This window comes from Ceratotherium simum, chromosome 31 (genome assembly GCF_057802395.1).
Source record: "Ceratotherium simum simum isolate JZ-2026a chromosome 31, ASM5780239v1, whole genome shotgun sequence".
NCBI classification, from domain to species: domain Eukaryota; kingdom Metazoa; phylum Chordata; class Mammalia; order Perissodactyla; family Rhinocerotidae; genus Ceratotherium; species Ceratotherium simum.
Window position 1 is genome coordinate 34,123,624 of NC_141930.1, and position 18,751 is coordinate 34,142,374.

At 35.1% G+C, this 18,751-nt stretch overlaps 1 protein-coding gene and 1 pseudogene across 5 annotated transcripts in view; one reads left to right on the plus strand and one right to left on the minus strand.

Moving 5' to 3' along the window:
- Positions 1-15,041, minus strand: part of SNTG1 (syntrophin gamma 1) — a 334,797-nt gene extending 319,756 nt beyond the window's left edge. For 4 of the 5 annotated variants that reach the window (XM_087420584.1, XM_087420581.1, XM_087420583.1 and 1 more), the window contains exons 1-2: positions 15,015-15,041; positions 7,337-7,471 (exon numbers count right to left, since the gene is read on the minus strand). In XM_087420584.1, coding sequence (XP_087276710.1) covers positions 7,337-7,471; positions 15,015-15,041 — 162 coding nt within the window. Of the gene's footprint in view, positions 1-7,336; positions 7,514-15,014 lie in introns of all 5 variants that reach the window. The other variant, XM_087420580.1, reaches the window with a different exon arrangement.
- A 20-nt stretch (positions 15,042-15,061) lies between these two features.
- The window catches only part of LOC147913063 (uncharacterized), a 64,046-nt pseudogene continuing 60,356 nt past the window's right edge, over positions 15,062-18,751 (plus strand).

An 18,751-nucleotide genomic window follows, 5' to 3' on the forward strand; every position in this document is an offset into this window, starting at 1 on the left:
CTGGAGCTTTTGTTTTTATTTTTTCTGAGGAAGATTAGCCCTGAGCTAACATCTGTTGCCAATATTCCTCTATTTTGTATGTGAGCTGCCATCAAAGCATGGCCACTGATAAATGAGTGGTGTAGGTCTGTGCCCAGGAACCGAACCCAGATCGCTGAAGTGGAGTGTGCCAAACTTAACCACTAGGCCACTGGGGCTAGCCCAACCCCTGGAGATTTTAGCTCTCAGACTTGTCCACACTGAGCCTCCAGCAATTCCTCAAACACAGTTCAGATTTTCCTGCCCCAGCTCTGATTCCTGCAGCAGTTTCTGCTCTGAGTCTGCTCTGGTCAGCAGCAACTCCCTGTATTCGACTGCCTGTCTCTCCAATCTTAGGTGCTGTGGTCTATCCTGTGTCCTTGCCATCTTACAAGTTGAAAAAGAGTGGATGAGTTTTCAGTGTGTTTAGCTTTTTCCTTGTTGTTAGGACAGAGTGATGACTTTCAAATTTCTTATATGTGGAAACAGAAACTGGAAGTCCCTAATTTATTCTTTTTGTTGTTTTGAAAAGAATAAATAAATAGAAATACATTTTGTGAATACACCAGAATTCATTTATCAGTTCACAGCTTATTTTGGCTATGCATACCCTTGTACAAGACTTTCTGTGTACCTTTATTTTCACTATTCTTGGGTAAATCCCAAGGAGCAGGATCTTTGCATTCCCAAGTACTTGCTCAGTTGATACTTTAATGCCTGAGATTTCTAAGTGAACCCCATCTTTGTGAATAGTCATTTTTTAATCCATGGAAAGGACTGTAAAGTTGTGTATAATGTGATTTTAATCTGATCTGCATTTATTTGATGACTGATGAACTAGAACATTTTTTCAGGCACTTCTTAGCGATTTATCTTACTTAGTGAAGTCTTTTCAAATCTTTGGCTCAGTTTTTTTTTAATTTGGTTGTTTGCACCTTTTGTTGATTTGCAATAGTTCTTTATATATTCTGAACACAAGTCCTGTGTCAGATATGGTGAATATTTTTTCCTACTCTGTGGTTTACCTTTTTATTTTCTTAAAAGGGCTTTTCAAAGACCAAAAATTTTAAATTTTGATGAAGTTCACTTTAACATTTTCTTCTTTATTTTATTAGTACTGTTTAGTCCTAAGAAATCTTTGTCTACCCCTGAACATAAAACTGTTTTCCTGTTTTTTTTTCTAGAAGATTATTAGTTTTAGTTTTACAATTTAGTATACGATTAATCTCAAAATACTTGTGATTTATATGAGGTAGGGGTCAGGTGTAATTTTTCTTTTCCATACATTTCTTGAGTTGTTCTAACACTATTTATTGAAAAGATTTTTGTTTTTCTTTGAACTGATTCCACACCATTGTCAAAAAACAACTCACCAGTGACATTAGAAAAGACGGGGGGGTAGGAAGCACCAGGAATTCTTCTTCCCACCTGGACAACAATTGTACTGATAGGATCTGTCTCATGCAATTGTTTGGACTTATATAGTCTAATTTGAGGATTGCAACTTTCAGGGGAAGGCTTAGACAGTAAATCACGGTTAATTTCAGTCAATTTCAGCTCTTAGAACAGCAGCAACTACCCATCCCCCACCAGCATCCCACTGATAGGCAGCTATATTCCTGTTCCTGGAGCAACTTGCTTGGAAACAGGGTGATCAATAAGGATCCTCTACTCCAAATATTGGAGCTCCAAGTTCTGATCATTCATTTCTGCTTCTGTTTGCAGAGGTGCAGAGATAGGGACCAGCTGCCATTGTTGCAATCCCCACTGGCTGAAGTGGCTTCCAGGGGATTTAAAGAGCCAGAGCCTTCTCTCCCTTTATTTTTCCCTTTTTTGTCTTTAGCAAACCAGATATTTAAGAACTAGAATATTCAAAAGAAACTATACATATGGGGAAATTTAGAAAGTCACAGTGCATGCTCAGGGAAACACACAGGCTCGGGAAAGACATGCAAAGACATCAAGTTGACACCTTAGGCTGGCACAGAGGCGGCCTACAATAATTACAGTCAAAGAAATGAACAAACAAAAGCAGCAAACCCTGGGGAAGGGGAAGAATTTGATTTCCAGAGTTACCACATATAAGTCAGATGTCCAGTTTTCAACAAAATATCACAAGGTACACAAACAGGAAAGTATGGCCCATTCAAAGGCAGGCATTTTTCTCAAGTGCACATGGACATTTTCTAGGATAGTCCATACGTTAGGACACAGATGAAGTCTCAATAGATTTAAGAAGGTGGATATCACATGAAGTATCTTCTCTGACCACAACAGGACGAAGTTAGAAATAAGTAACAGAAGAAAAAGTGGAAATTCACAAATTTGTGGAAATTAAACAACATATTCCTAAGCAACCAATGGATAAAAGAAGAAATCACAAGGAAAAATAGAAAATAATTAAAGATGATTGGAAATGAAAGTACAATATACCAAAATGAATGGAATGCAAGGAAAGCAATGCTAAGAGGGTAATTTTTAGTTTTATAAAAGTTTACATTAAAAAAGATCTCATACCAAAAATTTAACTTTACTACTTAAGTAAATAGGAAAAGAAAAACAAACTAAACCCAAAGCTGGCAGAAGGAAGGAAATAATAATGATTAAAACAGAGATGCATAAAATAGAGAATAGAGAAACAATAGAGAAAATCATTGCAATCAAAAGTTAGTTTTTTGAAAGATTACAAAAATGGCAAATGTTTACCTAGATTGCCAAAGTGAAAAAGAAGACTCCAATTACTAAAATCATAAATAAAAGTGAGGACATTACTACTGACTTAGTAGAAATAAAAAGAATTTTAAGAGAGTATTAAGAACAAATGTATGCCAAAAATTGGATACTTTAGATGAAATGGACAAATTCCTAGAAACTCAAAACCTACCAAGCCTGAATCATGAAGAAATAAAAAATGTGAATAGACTTAACACTAGTAAAGAGATTGAATCAGTAATCAAAAACCTCCCCCCAAAAAAGTCCTGAAGCTGAGAGTTTCACTGGAGAATTCTACCAAAAATTTAAAGAAGAAATAATACCAATTCTTCTCAAACTCTTCCAAAAGTTGAAAAGGATGATTACTTCCTAACTCATCCTTTCATGCCAGCGTTACCCTCATACCAACACCAGAAAAATCCACTACAAGAAAACTACAGACCAATATCCCTTATGAACATTGATGCAAAAATCCTCAATAAAATACTAGCAAACTGAATTTAGCTGCATGTTGAAAGGATTATACATCATAACAAAGTAGGATTTATTCCTAGAATGCAAGGATGATCCCACATATTAAATTCAATCAATGTAATACACCAGATTAACAGAATGAAGGAAAACACACACAATCATCTCAATTGATACAGAAAAAGCATTTAACAAATTCAACATCATTTCATGACAAAATTCAACACCCTTTTAACACTCTATGAACTAAGAATAGAAGGGAACTACCTCACTATAACAAAGACCATATATGAAAAACCCACAACTAAGATTATACTCAAAAGAGAAGAACTAAAATCTTTTTCTGTAACATCATGGATAAGGCAAGAAGGCCTGCTTTCATCGCCTCTATTAAACATGGTACTGGAAGTCCCAGCCGGATAAATTAGGTGGGCAAAAGAAATAAAATGTATCTAAATTGGAAAGGAAGAAATAAAATTATCTCTGTTCACAAATGACGTAATCTTATATGTAGAAAACTTAAAGATTCCATAAATTAAAAAAAAAACTATTAGAGCAAAAAAAATGAATTCAGCAAAGTAGCAGGATACAAAGTGAACACCCACAAATTGCTTGCATTTCTATACATTAACAATGAACAATCTGAGAAGAAAATTAAGAAAACAATTCCATTTACAATAGTATCAAAAACAATAAAATATTTAAGAATTAACTAAGGAAGTGAAAGACATACACTAAAAACTAAAAAACATTGCTGAAAGAAGTTAAAGACATACATAAATGAAAAAACATTCCATGTTCATGGATTAGGAGGCTTAATATTGTTAACATGTCAATACTACCCAAAGTGAGTTATTGATTCAATGCTGTCCCCATCAAAATCTCAATGTCATTTTTTATAGAAATAGAAAAATCCATCCTAAAATTTGTATGGAATCTCAAGGAGTTCCAGCTGGCCAAAATATTCTTAAAAGAATAAAGCTGGATGCCATAACTTCCTGATTTTAAAATTTACTAAAAAGCAACAGTAATCAAGGCAGTGTGGTACTGGCATAAAGACAGACATACAGACCAACTGAGCAGAACAGAGAGCTCAGAAATAAATCTTTACATATGTGGTCAAATGATTTTTGAGAAGGGTGCCAAGACACAAACGGTGTCAGGAAAGTTGAATATCCACATTGAAAACAATGAAGTTGCACCCTTAACTAACACCATATGGAAAAATTAACTGAAAATGGATCACAGACATACGTGTAAGAGCTAAAATCAGAAACACTTAGAAGAAAACAGGGAAAACATTCATGACATTGGATTTTGCAATGATTTTTTTGGATGTAACACCAAAAGTACAACCGGCAAAAGAAAAACAGACAAACTGTACTTCATCAAAATTAAAAACTTTTGTGCCTCAAAGGAAACAATCAACAGAGTAAAAAGGCAAGCCACAGGCTGGGAGAAAATATTTGCAAATAACATACCTCATAAGGGACTAAACAAAAAAGTAGCATAGAATTACCATTTCATCCAGCAATTTCACTCCTGGAAATATACACAAAAGTATTGAAAACAGTGACTCAGATATATGCGTTCCCATTTTCAAAGCAGCCTTATTCACAAGGGCCAAAAGGTGGAAACAACCCAAATTTTCATTTTTTGGTGGATGGATAAACAAAATAAACAAAATGTAGTATATATGTGAATGGAATATTATTCAGTGATAAAGGAATGAAATTCTGACACATGCCAGACAAAAAGGACAACTATTATATGATTCTGCTTGTATGAGTTAAGTAGAATAGTCAATGTCCAGAGACAGAAAGTAGAATAGTGGTTACCAGGGGCTGAGGGGAGGTTTGCGTGGAGTTATTGTTTAATAGGTACAGGTTTAAAAGGTATAGGTAATAGAAAAGCAATTGACCATATAAGTGTGGGTACTTCTGAAATCTTTATATTGTTCCATTGAGTCATGTGTCTGTACTCGTGACAATATCATATTGTGTTTATTATTGTAATCTTATAGTACTGAAATTAGGAAGTATAAACACTCCATCTTTATTCTCCTAATTCAAGATTGTTTGGGATATACTAAGTGCTTTGTATTTCCATGTAAATTTTAGAATCAACTTGTCAATATCCACAAAAATTTTTGAGATTTTGATTGATATCGAGTATTTGGGAAAATGTGAACGGTTATCAATATTTAGTCTTTAATTCATGATTAGGTTATATTTATCCATTTACTTGTTGATTTATTTTCATTTCCTTTATCACCATTCTATAGTTTTCAAGGTAGAAGCTTTGTATATATTTTGTTAAATTTATTCTTAAGTGTATTATCTTTTTGATGTATTGTGAATTACATTTTTATTGTGTTTGTTGGAAACTTTAGAAAATCAGTTAACTTTGGACATCATCCTTATTTCCAGCAACCTTGCTACATTTGTATGTTATTCTACTTTTTTTTTTTTTTTTGGTGATTTCTTAGGGTGTCTATGTACACTATCAAGACATCTACAAATAAAGCTGTTTTACCTCTTCCTTTCCAATTGTTATGCTATTTATATCCATTTTCTGACTTGCTGTACAACCAAAACAATATTGAGTTCTTCTCAACATTCTTTTTAAAAGAGAGATTAGATCTATGTGTATTAGCTATTTTGACTGCAAAATTTAAAATCAATAACATTATTTCAGGGTTGAAATACTGAATTTTCCAAATTACAATATTTTACTGATTTAGGACCCATGTGATATATTTGTTTAGAAGAGTTACAAGAATTGTATCTCTTCACTAAAAAAGAAAGAAAGAAAAAGAAGGAAGAAAGGGAGGGAGGGAGAGATGGAGAGAGGGGGGGGAGAGAGAGAGAGAGAGAGAGACGGAGAGAGACAGAGAGAGAGAAAGAGAGAAAGAGAGAAAGAGAGAAAGAAAGAAAGAAAGAAAGAAAGAAAGAAAGAAAGAAAGAAAGAAAAAGAAATTGACCCCCATTCTTTCATTAACTGAAAAGAAGAAAGGGCAACCCCATGGGAACAGTTTAATCAGTCTTGACAGCCAGACCCATGATTCAGAATGATTTAAATGGCCTGTGACAAAAGAATAGTTAACAGTCTGCAAAATGTCCATTATCTTTAGTTAGCAAGGGCCTATTGATTTAGGACCTGGCTTGACTCCCATAGGACATTAGTGAGAAGTGAGGTGGAAACTCCGGTTCAGCATTGTTCACAACCAACAAAACACTGCAAGGAAAGTCTGTTAATAAGCTACAATTAAATCTTCATGCTAAACAGCCACAGATGTCTGGGGAACCCAGGGAGCTGACTATTCGTTTGGTGCTAGAGGTGATTTTCTTCTGAGAGCACATGTGGCAACACTGTTATGATGGTGTCTTTAGTGTTATTACACAATGAATGATAAACTCTAACACTTGTCCTGTTTTATGATACAATTGTTTCGTTGAATATAATCTAATTTCACCTAAGGATGTCTTCTCCAGCCGTATGTACTTCAGCGCTAGTAAGTAGACCAATGTGTTCTGACTGATAATTTATGGCTTTTTCTGAGGCTGGATTAGCAGTAGGATAATATGTCAACCAGTTGGAGCATTAGATGACAGTTGCTACGAAACTTAGGAGTAATTCTACCAAGGAGGGCCACAGAATTCTTCACGCACAATCCTCTAGGGAAAATCATGGACACTGAGTTCAGTGACTGCTACCTAGAGCCTCCTGTTTGCCAGATGTCAAGAGTTGAGCTTCACCTTCACAGCACTTCCAAGAGTTGTTCAATGTGGTGCAAGATAAGACCAGGGCAGGGAAACTGCCATGCACTGTTTCTAGGTAGTTCTCTGTGTGAAAGGGTAGAATGCACTCTCTCATGATCAGAAAACACAAGTGTCACTTCAGTCACATAGTGACAACTAAGAGTCAATGAGACCCAACCAGGATGTGTGGCTGTGCAGCCAGGTGTGAGTACTTATACAAGGACACTGCTTACTTAACAATATAAACAAACATTACATGCAGGATGTTTGACGAGGCTCAGAGAGTAAAAGAAAAATATATTAAGAATTTTCTGTGAAAAAACATTTTTATTAACAAAAAACAAAAAACTGCAATAGAAGGAAAAGCTACTTACACCAGAATAGAAAGGCTCACCAGACACACATATCACATCCTGTTCCTGGATCATCAGAATATCTCTGGCTAGGTGCAGCCGGACTTTGAAAGGCTCCTGATTACCATCCTGCAGCAAACAAATCCCTGTCTTTGTCTTCAGGCAAAAAAAATAGAGCAAACAGAGAAAAAAATTATACTTAGTTTATAGATTATAATTTTATGGCCTATTTACAGCAAATCATAGTGAATAACATTTGAGAGCTAGGGAAAATGCATTCAGATGAGTCTGAAACTTAATACTCATTACGGGTGCAGAGAAAAGGATAACCATTTCCTGTAAAGTAGACTTCAGATAATGGAGATTATGTCAGAAAATCCATACAAAGAATTGGACAGTAAGGAGTATAGTGTATATACTATATTTGAAAAATAATGAAAGTTGTGTTGAATACTTATAATCTAAATATAAAATTTTCTGTAATAGCTGTATTGAGATACAGTTCACATTCTATACAATTCAACCCTTTAAAGTGTACAATTCAACATCTTTTAGTATATTCATAGTTTTCAGCCACCACTATAATCAATTTTAGAACATTTTCATCATTCCAAAAATAAACCTAATACCCTCATCTCCCCGTCCCTCTCCCCAGCCCTAGGCAACCACTAATCTACTTTCTGTCTCTATTATAGAGTTTTAAACATGAAAACACACCTATTTAAAATCTTCTCTAACCTCCACCATTTCATCATTCTTAGTCGCCAACACGTGCACACACACACTTTGTACAGATGAGGAAACAAGGATAAGGAGGTGAAGTGGACTGCCTAAATTAACACAATTAAAAACAGAGCCTGGTTTAAGACCCAGGATTTCTGATTCCCAATCACTGTTTCCGCTTGACACATTTTTGGAAATTGTGAAAACAGCCTGTGAAGATTTCTGAACTACATAAATGTAAACCAGCACTTAGCAATTATTGAAGAAGTCCATGAATCTTGTCACTCCTAAAACATATCAGTGTTAGGATATTCACTCAGGTAAATAGAAATATTCTCCCTGGCAAGTGCACGTAATGTTCCCATTTGTCAGAGATACAAGAGGAAATGCTTTTGAGACAGAATACAATCTCTGGCTATTACTCTGCACCAAAAAGTCAGCAGGAACAATGACTACTTTGGAAATGACATTTTCATTTAATAATTAGTGAGCAATTCCTAATTTGGATAAAGGGATAAGTATATAGAAGTATATATTTATCCTTAATATTTAATGAGCACAAAATCCCAAGGTTTTCTCTTGGAATATACGTTTACATGCGGATTGCTAGGAGTTTGTTTCTTTAAAAGAGTATTCCACAATGTTGATGAGAAGATACTTCGATACTGCAGCCTCCTAAGATTGCTCTTTCTGTAAACTGCTTTATCCCATGTGCTAATACCTACCATTACACCCTCTATCACTTATGATCTTATATCAGTCTTTAGTAATTAGTAATTATTTTGTAAGAGTTAGAATGTCTTTTAAGGAAAAACAAACTTTTTCAAGAGCAAAGACAGCATTTTCCCCTCATCTATGGGACTGGGACACAGCAAGCACTCACTAAATTGTGTCAATTAATTTATTCTAGAGCATAAATCAAGTGGATACGTCTAGAGGACAAAAATATTTCAGCAAAAGCAAATTATATTTTCCTTAATATAGAACATAATTTTCTACGTTTTTCACATGGAAAAGTCTCTCGTGCTTACAGTGTACTCTTGGCTGGGAGACAAGGGGTAGGGGGGCTTGGGACTCTCTGAGATGGCATGGGGAAGAGGGGGTATAAAATAATATCAAAGCCAAGTGAACATAATTGAGCACATTTGCCGATTTTTCAGTGTACAGTATATTTCGGGCCAATGTTTTCCCAGAAGTGTAATGGAATAGCTGGCAATCACAAATAATGCTCTGTCTCAACTTGAGGATGAAAGACGGGCCTTTCCCTGAGAGCCCATACATGCATTACTGTTACTCATCAAGAGATATACAAGATTACCCAGGGAAAGGGTGGGGACTAAAACACGGCTATGAGGCTGCTGTTAGCACATTTCCGACACGGTCCATTCACTCACATAATTTGTAAAATGTCCCCTAATTATTAGATAGATGTCTGGAAAACAGAATACTGACTTTGAGCTCACATCTGGGTCCTGAGAGGATGAGAGTTAAAGAAAATAAGAATGAGGCAGCTTTTCGTTAGATTGAAATATATATATATATACCAATAAATAGGCATTTGGAGAAAACAGAAAATAGAGAGCTAATGAAGCTAGGAACTTCAAATTAAAATATAGTTTTCAAAGGTTACAGATTTCACATATATTCTATTATGAAAATTCAGCTTGTGTACATGAAAATAAATTTAAAATCCCATACATACATCAATTTTGAAAATATTGTATAACATTAACAGAGAGTCAGACATGAATTAGACAATAATCTCTGACCTCAGATTATTCTACTTATAAAAAGTATATATGTATAAATAAGATACAATATGAGATCTGATGATCTGAAATGCGAGCAACATGGAGAGAGTAATTAAATATTCACGAGGGATGAGGGTGTTAGAGGAGGCTTTGTAGATAGAAAAATGTATGGCCTGTCTTGAAAAAATAAATTGAAGTAACAATAATCAGAGGAGACAAAACTTATTTTAGTCAATAGGGGAAAAAATGAGTAAAGATACGGAAACATGAGACTGCAGAGTCCGTGTGATGCAAGAAGCAGACAGAAGCCCAAGAACGCATCCCTGAGGCCGAGCCTGGGTGGCTGAGCAGAGTTCACAGGAGAACAAATGTGAGAGGAGAGGGAGATGGGTCAAGGACCTTGCATGATGTGCCAGGAGTTTGAGGGTGTTGGCGATGCCCTAGAGGAATCCGAGCAGTGAAATAATATATTTAGATTTGTGTTTTATAAATATATTTCTTATAGTGGAGTAGCAGATGGATAGGAATTGGGAAAGTAAAACATAGTTACTGCTGACAGAAACATAAGCCTTGAGCAGGAAATGCTGGGGACTGGTAAACATCGCATTAAATTCAAAGCTGCTACAGTAGATCAAAGAAGATTGGGTAAAAGCCATTGCAGGGCACTCTCCTGCTTCAGAGCTGCACTGCTGCACTGGTATCATCACTAACGAAAAGTGGCCACTTGTTTCATTTATTTGTTGTTTAATAACTGCTTACACAGAGCTTACTGTGTGTCCAGAACTATTAATTCACTTGGATCTCCTAACAACCCAGTGCAACTGCTCTCATGCATTGGATGAGACAGAGGTGAGCAGAAGTGAGGATTTGAACCCAGGCTGCCGGCTCCAGACTCTGCACTCCTAACTCCTCGCCGTGGTCTCCCTCCTGCAGACTGAGGGGGTCCTCCCCCTGTCGTTCTGTGTACAAGGACACAGCTATCTGCCTCTCCACCAGGTAGCATTTTGGTCATCAGGAATCTCCTAAGGGGCTGCAAAGAGTTCTGAGAAGGACATCATCGTGAACCAGCTGTTTCTCACATATCAAAGCAGTGACCACTGAACGGAACAAGAGGAGTAAGAGACCACTCGAGACCTGACAGGTGATTTTCCCACCAAAGCTATGCTACTAAGGGAGCGTAGGACACTGTCTGGTGTGGGGACAGCCTTGATCTACACGCCCTTGTCCCCATGGATTGCTTCAGGGATACAAACGGGAAACAGGACCATGAGAGCAGCCACTAGTGCAGCACAACCTAAAACAGCCCCGGCCGCAGTCTTTATTGATCTGTGGACCCAGATTGTTTAAAAGTAAAAAAAATCACCTAAATAATTATTGGCCCCACATTTTAGTATAAACATAAGACATGCACTCATCCTATTTTTCTTTATCAACATAGCAATCATTTGTCTTCAATCTTTGTTGACTGTGGACATTGCACATGAGTAAAGAAATGTATGTGCTATATGTAATGTACAAATATGTAAATTATAAAACATACATAAAATTTGAAATTTTTTAAAGGGGTGATTCATAAAAAATTAACTCAAGATATAAATTCAAATGTTGTTTTCCTGCACCTGATGGATGATCCTTGACTGCAGCTGGATTTTACTATTTGCTTAGAGGGATATTAAAAGACAATACCTCTTAATTACTTAAAAGGCCATACTTTTAAAACTCTAGTCATTGACTTGTTTTCTGTAAAACAATATATGTTTTTATAAATTTTCATAGATTTACTATTTGTTTTAAAAATCAAACCTCACATTTAAACTTATTAAGAATTTATGCTTAGCTTAAACCTAGTACCTAATTTGGAACTGTAAAAAAGTAGTGCATCATCCATTTTTTACTTAAAAATGAAGGCTTCTTTAATTTGCGGTCTAGTCTTTCAAAGAACACAAAATGTGTTTGCATAAAACATGAAAATCTACGTTCCTTTAATCTTGAATTGTAGAATTTGCAATATCAGATGTAAGAAACTACAAACTACGAGAAACTGGGCAGAGACCGTAATATGAACTGCAAACACTCTTGCAGGGATCCACAGTATTTCTATATTTTTTGCAGGGATCTGCAGTATTTCTATATTTTGGTTGGCAAATATTATTTAATTTGTTCCGTAAACCTACAGTGTTAAGCGCTATGTAACTTCCTAGACCGTACCACACTGTAGCAGCCGTGGACTCAGCGCCATTTCATGCAGGGTGCTTCAGACTGCAGCTTCTCCTTTGTCTTTTCCTTCTGGGATCACTTCTAATCTTGGTCTTTTCCTTAGCTAAATTACAGCCATTTGTCAAGGACTCGTACAAGACTCGCTTCTTCTTGAAGCCTTTGGAAACCACTCCATCCAAAGATGAGTCCTTACTTTTCTGAACTCGGGGCTGTCATTGAATAACTATATTCAATGTTGATCATGTTGATCAGCATGGTGTTTAGGCATCACGTGTAGCGACTTCAACAGAATTTAGTTGTCAATCCCACTATTTACCTTCATCTTACATAGCGTTATCTCAAGAGAATCTTAACAAGTTATTACTGTTTTTATTATTAAGGGTTATTAATATATAGAATCTAGTATAGTATTTTAATTATAGCAGGATTTCTTTCAATATATTTTGATTGAATCATAGCCACAGATTATATATTATTATAAAAGGGGTTAAATTATATATGTGCATGAATTATTAAATATATGTTACAGATAAATATGTATTTTCATAGTCAACACAAAGATGTGGATCATATTTTAAGGAATATAGACGTGAAAATGAAATATGGGCAAAACCTAGACTAAAGATAGCATATTGGCTTATTGGAACACAGTTATTTTGATAACACTTTTAAAAGCAGAGAATCAGTAATTATGCCTGGCTATACATACACTTTTTCTTCTAGATTGTGGATTTTGTATTTGTCTCAATTGTATTCTCTATCTTCATTTTTGCTTCATGTCAGACTTTTAAATCCCAATTCCTTAAAAGAATTGCAACATTTTCTTTTTAAGAGGAAAACTTTCTTAAACAATAAATAAACTTTCCCTTATAAAGAATCTGTATTAGATAATTAAGATGTTTTAAATGAAACTTATCTGGGCATACTTCCATTCTTTAAAAGGAAGAGACTTCCTGACATCCACATGGTAATATTCTAGAGGGATCTGTCTGAGAAACAAGGATGTCAGAGTTTCATCTTTAATGGCTTATTAGCAATCAAGAGAAAACAAGTTTTATTAATATATCTTTTAATATGATATAATTTCCAGCAATGTATTACTTTAGAAAGAGGCCCAAACTTAGACTCAAGAGTTCCAAACTACACATTATGGTTTTGTTTTTAACTAATTAACTAAATGGCACTCAGCATTTTATAAAACATCTTAATTTCCTCATCTGCAATGTGACAGAGTTAAGTTAAATTATCTTTATGGTTGCTGTCCACTTAAATGTTCTAAGGCTGTAAATTTCAGGCAAACTCTGACTGTGGTCCACCTTTAGGGTGATTTGATCATCTTCAGAGCTTCCTACAATTCTGTATTCCTCCGAACCAGCCAGCATGCGGAAGACAACTGAGCACTGTTGCTGAGCAGTTTGAAACAGTTCTACTCCATAGTAGGGATGGTAGAAAATGGTAGGGATTCTCAAACAGCTCATTGCTAGAGAACAAGAACCTACTACTACAGAAGCAAGGGTAAGATGATCACAAGGGTATTACCATTGTGAAATAATGCTTCTGAACCTTAAATAGAATTTGATGTATATTCCAAATCAATGAATCAAAACAATTTTGTTTAAAAGAAGACTTGAGAAATCAATCTTACGTCAGCCTCTGAAGTCCAAGGTAAACCATTTGTTAAAATAGTATCTGGCTGCTATCCAGTCCTTCCACATGAATCTCATCTGTGTTTCATTAGTTTTATTCACACAAATATCCATTCAGTTTCAATGAATGCTTTACTACCCAAAATGTAAGATAACACTGATGGAAATAGTAGATTTACTACGGTCAAAATTAAGAGTATGATACTATATATTGTGTTTAAAACTAGAAATGACACAGAATTAAAGTTAAAAGTGTATTTAAACTTCTAAAATGTTAATTCACTTAAAAAAATATGAACTGATAGGTGCTGAGTTAAAAAGAGGAATAAGTTGTACACTCTGACCTTATAATGTTCATATTCAGCACACGAGAGAGGTTTGTAAACAAATAACTATAATGTAATTTGAAAAGTGCTAGCATAGAGATATGTGTAAAGTATTATCATACTTAAACTTTTGAAAATAAAAAGAACCATAAGTATTGAAAATATGAAAGCAATTTATTAACTTTCTGAAAGACTTTATGTTCTAAACTTTGAACGAACTGTGACAAATTTTTTTTTTTGCAAGAAATTTAACACATATCATTTCATTAAAAGAGCAATCTTTACAAATGTTAATAGTCAAGTTTTTTGTTGGTTTGTTTTTAACTCTGTCATAGGTAATCCGGCTATGGTTGTTTTCTCTTGGGTTATTTATAAACAATAAAAAATATTTTAAAACTTCTAAGCAAATATGAACTATTTTAACATACAAATTTTTGCATTTTGCCTGAAGATGCTTTGAATGTTGCACTTTTAGTAAAAAAGATGATCTTTCTTCCTAAAATAGAACAGCTGCATTCCCTGGAGGCCTGAGTCTCTGCGCTGTTGACTGCACACTTGAGTGGCCTTTAATATCTTTGAAAGAGCAATGTGTCACTTTAACTCATGCCAAAGTGTGGTGATAGCTCTACAGAGAAGGTGAATTGCCATGAATTAACACTGAAGTAATACTGAAATACTAAAATAATATTAGAATCATAAAATCATAGCATTTCAGGGCTGAAAGGAACCTTAGATGTCTTCTAATTTACAACCATTTATGTGAAAAGGATTACTTCCATGCATAGTTTACGGAGAAAGACAATCCAATCAAATCAAATTAGCTCCAGTCTTCTTAAAGAACGAGTGGAAATCCGAGGCTTCCTCTGGCACTCGGTGGCTTTGTAGTCGTGCAGAAACGATCACATTCTGGCAATGAAATGATGCCTCAAACATCCCTCCGCCAAAAGCAGAGTCCCATTTATTTAATGGTGGGCCAAGTGTTTACTCTTTATAACCTGTTTTCCTTATTCAAAAAGCAGAAACCCATTTAACCTACCTCCTCACAGGCAGTCCTGAAATCCATGTGCTATGGCACCGCAAAGGATGTCGTCTGAAAAGACAGAAATGATAAGCCATCAAGCACAGCATCCGGTGAAAGAGAGAAGAGTGTAAGAAATTACGAAGCAGATCCTGTGGGCAAACCGTGTTTACTGCCACCTGTAAGGAACAAGAACTCTCAGGACACAATGAAGAGAGAGCAAGAAGGAGGCGAAAAAAGTCTTGATCCCAGCTATGGTGAAGTAGAAACATACAGCCATCATTCAGTGCGATTGAGAATGTGCATTCGCACGCACCTCTCCACTTCCCTGAGCATTCAGACATGATGTACGGTGTGATTAACCTCCTCCTTCAAGTGTTAGCTCATTCCCAACATTCATTTTGAAACCTGAGTTTGCAACTGGGAAAGAAACTTCAAAAGGAGTAATTAAAAGTTTCCTTTCATGTTGTTATCTTTTGAAAAAACATTGACTAACCTTTCTGTTTTTAATTAAAAAGCTACATGCATGAATAATTCTCTCTGAAACAAAATTTTACTCACAAACAGTATGCTGCAAGGGAGCAAGCTGTGTATCAGAGTGAATAATGTTAACATAAATCAATGCATTGTCAATGCAAATAATCCACAACCAATCTATAAAGCAAAATTGGAGTGAGTTTATTATGAGCCAACCCTGAGGACCTATAGCCCAGCAGTCTTTTCACAAAGGAATGGAGCACTCCAAAGAAGTGGGGTGTACAGAGTGGTTATATACCGTCAAAGACCAGGTATCACATGTGATTGGAATGTCCATTTTACAGTAGTCGTGAGATTGCTTTGCTGGCACAACAATTCAGTGAACACAGCAGGTCTGTGGTCTGGAGGTAGGAGGTCACAAGGTGAGCACAGCAGGTCAGTAATCAATCCTTAGTTTAGGGAGAAATGCTTATCATTAAAGAAACGCCAATGCTGGGAACATTATATCCTTATCTTTAAGGGCATTGTTCTTGTTTTTGAGACAGTAAATATTTAAAACAGATACACAATGGATGCTCAACAGGCCGCATCAGGCCCTTTTGGGAAAACAAAGTCAGGTCAGATTAGTTTTAACCCAAATGGCTTCCTCATATACTTCAATATATCCTATTGCTTGTCATTTATTTATCAGTTTGAAATATCTTATATAAATTCATCTAATGGTCTCTAGCTAAATGGTGGGCATGACTTAAACGCATATAAGGCTTTTCTTGAATGCCTTTAGATAGTTTTGTTTTAGTTATATGATAAACTTAAAAAACTAAGAGTTGTTGTAGAAAATTGACATGCTTACATTATTAAAAAAACTGCAGAGCTAAAATATAATGATTTAGGTAAATGAGACTGCGAAGTAAAATGTATAGTGAATTCCAAAATAGAAGATTTGTAGTCCTCAAAATCTCTCCTCTTCTCAAACTTTGGAACACTAAACTATTTTGTCATTTTTTGTGCTTTTCTGTTGTACAAGATTGATGAACACTTGATGAAGTAAGTGTGGGTAGAAGAGAGTGACAGTTTCATCTGTGCTGTCGCTAGATTATTACCATAGCCTTTGAAAGAAAGGAGATTGACCATTTTCAGTAGTAACTGAGCATGTCACATAATGCATTGAATATTTTCCCTGAAGAAGTCTGTGTTTTGTGAACCTGGTTTTATTTTATTGGAATGCATAAGGAGGCTGATTTTAGTAAAGATAGGTAACAACAAATTATTAGCAAACAAAAGAACAATTTGATGATATAAATTACTTATTTAGTATCCATGAGAAATTTGTCATTAGTTTAACAATTATTTTTCAAAATTGCTCTTGAAGTTTGCTTTTAAAGAAACTATAAATATCTACTTATCTTCAACTCTAACATAAAATTATTCCTTTACCATAAAAGTAGGAGAATTTTAGTATTTATTGATTATATAAAAACATAGTATTTCTAGAATCAATTTCCTGCTACTAAATGCAACCAGAGAAATAAACATGAGGATATTTAACCACTTGTCTAAATGTAATCATTTTAGTTTCATATGCTGATTTTATTTTAGTGAATACATTTTTAAGATATTATTTCTTAATAATATGACACATTTGAGTAGGGGTTGTATCTGTGCCTTCTACTGTTTTTAACATGTCTGTCTTTTTTTTTTTTTCTTAATCTTCCATCATCTTTCATCAAAATATTAGGTAATGATATCAGTTGTATGTTCCGAAAAAGAATTAGTATGAGATTCAAAACAACTTAATTACTAGGTAACAAAATAAATTTCATAGCTATAGTAGAACTATTTTCAGTGATTATAAATTGAAAAACTTGAGTAAAAGCTGTTCAATTTTTTATTTTTAAAATTTTTTGAAATTTTTTTCTATAAATTTTTATGTTAGAACAGTTTTAGGTTTACAGAAATATTGTGAAAATAGTACAGAGAGTTCCATGTACCCCACTTCCTTTGTCCCTCTATTATTAACATCTTACATCAGTATGACACATTTGTTAAAATTCATGAACCAATATTGCTACTATTAAGTCCATATTTGATTCAACTTTCCTGAGTTTTTTCCTCATGACCTTTTTCTGTTCTGTGATCCCATCCAGGATCCCATATTATATTTAATCCTCATGTCTCCTTAGGCTCCTCTTGGCTGTGACAATTTCTCAGACTTTCCTTTTTTTTTAATGACTTTGGGAGTTTTAAGGAGTACTGGTCAGTAATTTGTAGAATGTTCTTTCATTGGGATTGCTCTGATGTTTCTCTCCCGATTGTACTGGGTTATGGGTTTGGGGGAGGCAGACCACACAGACAAGGGCCATTTCACCCTGTCATATCAGAGGGATGCACCATCAACAAGACTATCCCTGTGGAGGCTGACCTAGATCACCTGGCAGAAACAGTGTTTGTCGGTTTCTTCATTGTAAGTTACTACTTTTCTCCCTCTCGCCACACTTCACTCTTTGGAGAGAAGTCACTATGCTTAGCTCACACTTAAGGAGTGGAGAATTATGCTTCTCTTCCTTGAGGGTGGATTGTCTACATGAATTATTTAGAATTACTCTGCATAGGAGATATGCCTGTTCTTCCCCATTTATTTACTTATTCAATCATTTACTTAAGCCTTCTCAGCTGACAGCAAGGAAATATGTGAGCATATGATAACCTATGTAGTCAGGCTGCACCACTGTTACATTTATCCAGTCAAAATTACACTAAACCTCAACCTATTTCTTCCGGTGAAAGCAAATATACATGCTATCTGATCCCGTTAGCCTATTCTCATTTATATAAAACCAGCAAATGATGTCAGAAATAAAGTACCCAAATTTAGGAGAAAAAAGGGCTTTTTTATAAACCAAATATACCAGGGATAATGTATCTGAGTTAATAACAAATAAAAATAGATTTAAAAAATAAAACACTGTAGTAAAGGAATATATTTAGGTAAGTACTATCATTTGAGTGAAGGCTATATTGATAATTTTTAGTTCTCTATAGATGCAATGAAAGGTGTCAAGGCTACAAATAATCATAAGCTACAATATGTAGACATTTGTGGGAGATTGAATGTATGGCCCAGATTCTCCATCTTTCCTGACATCTACTCCCATGCCATAGATTTATCATGGAAAGACTGCTTTCTCCATGCATTGACTTTGAACTTGACCATGCGACCTGTTCCTGCCAGTGATGAAGCAACTATATGCTAGTTTCTTTAATAGCCTCACATGTTC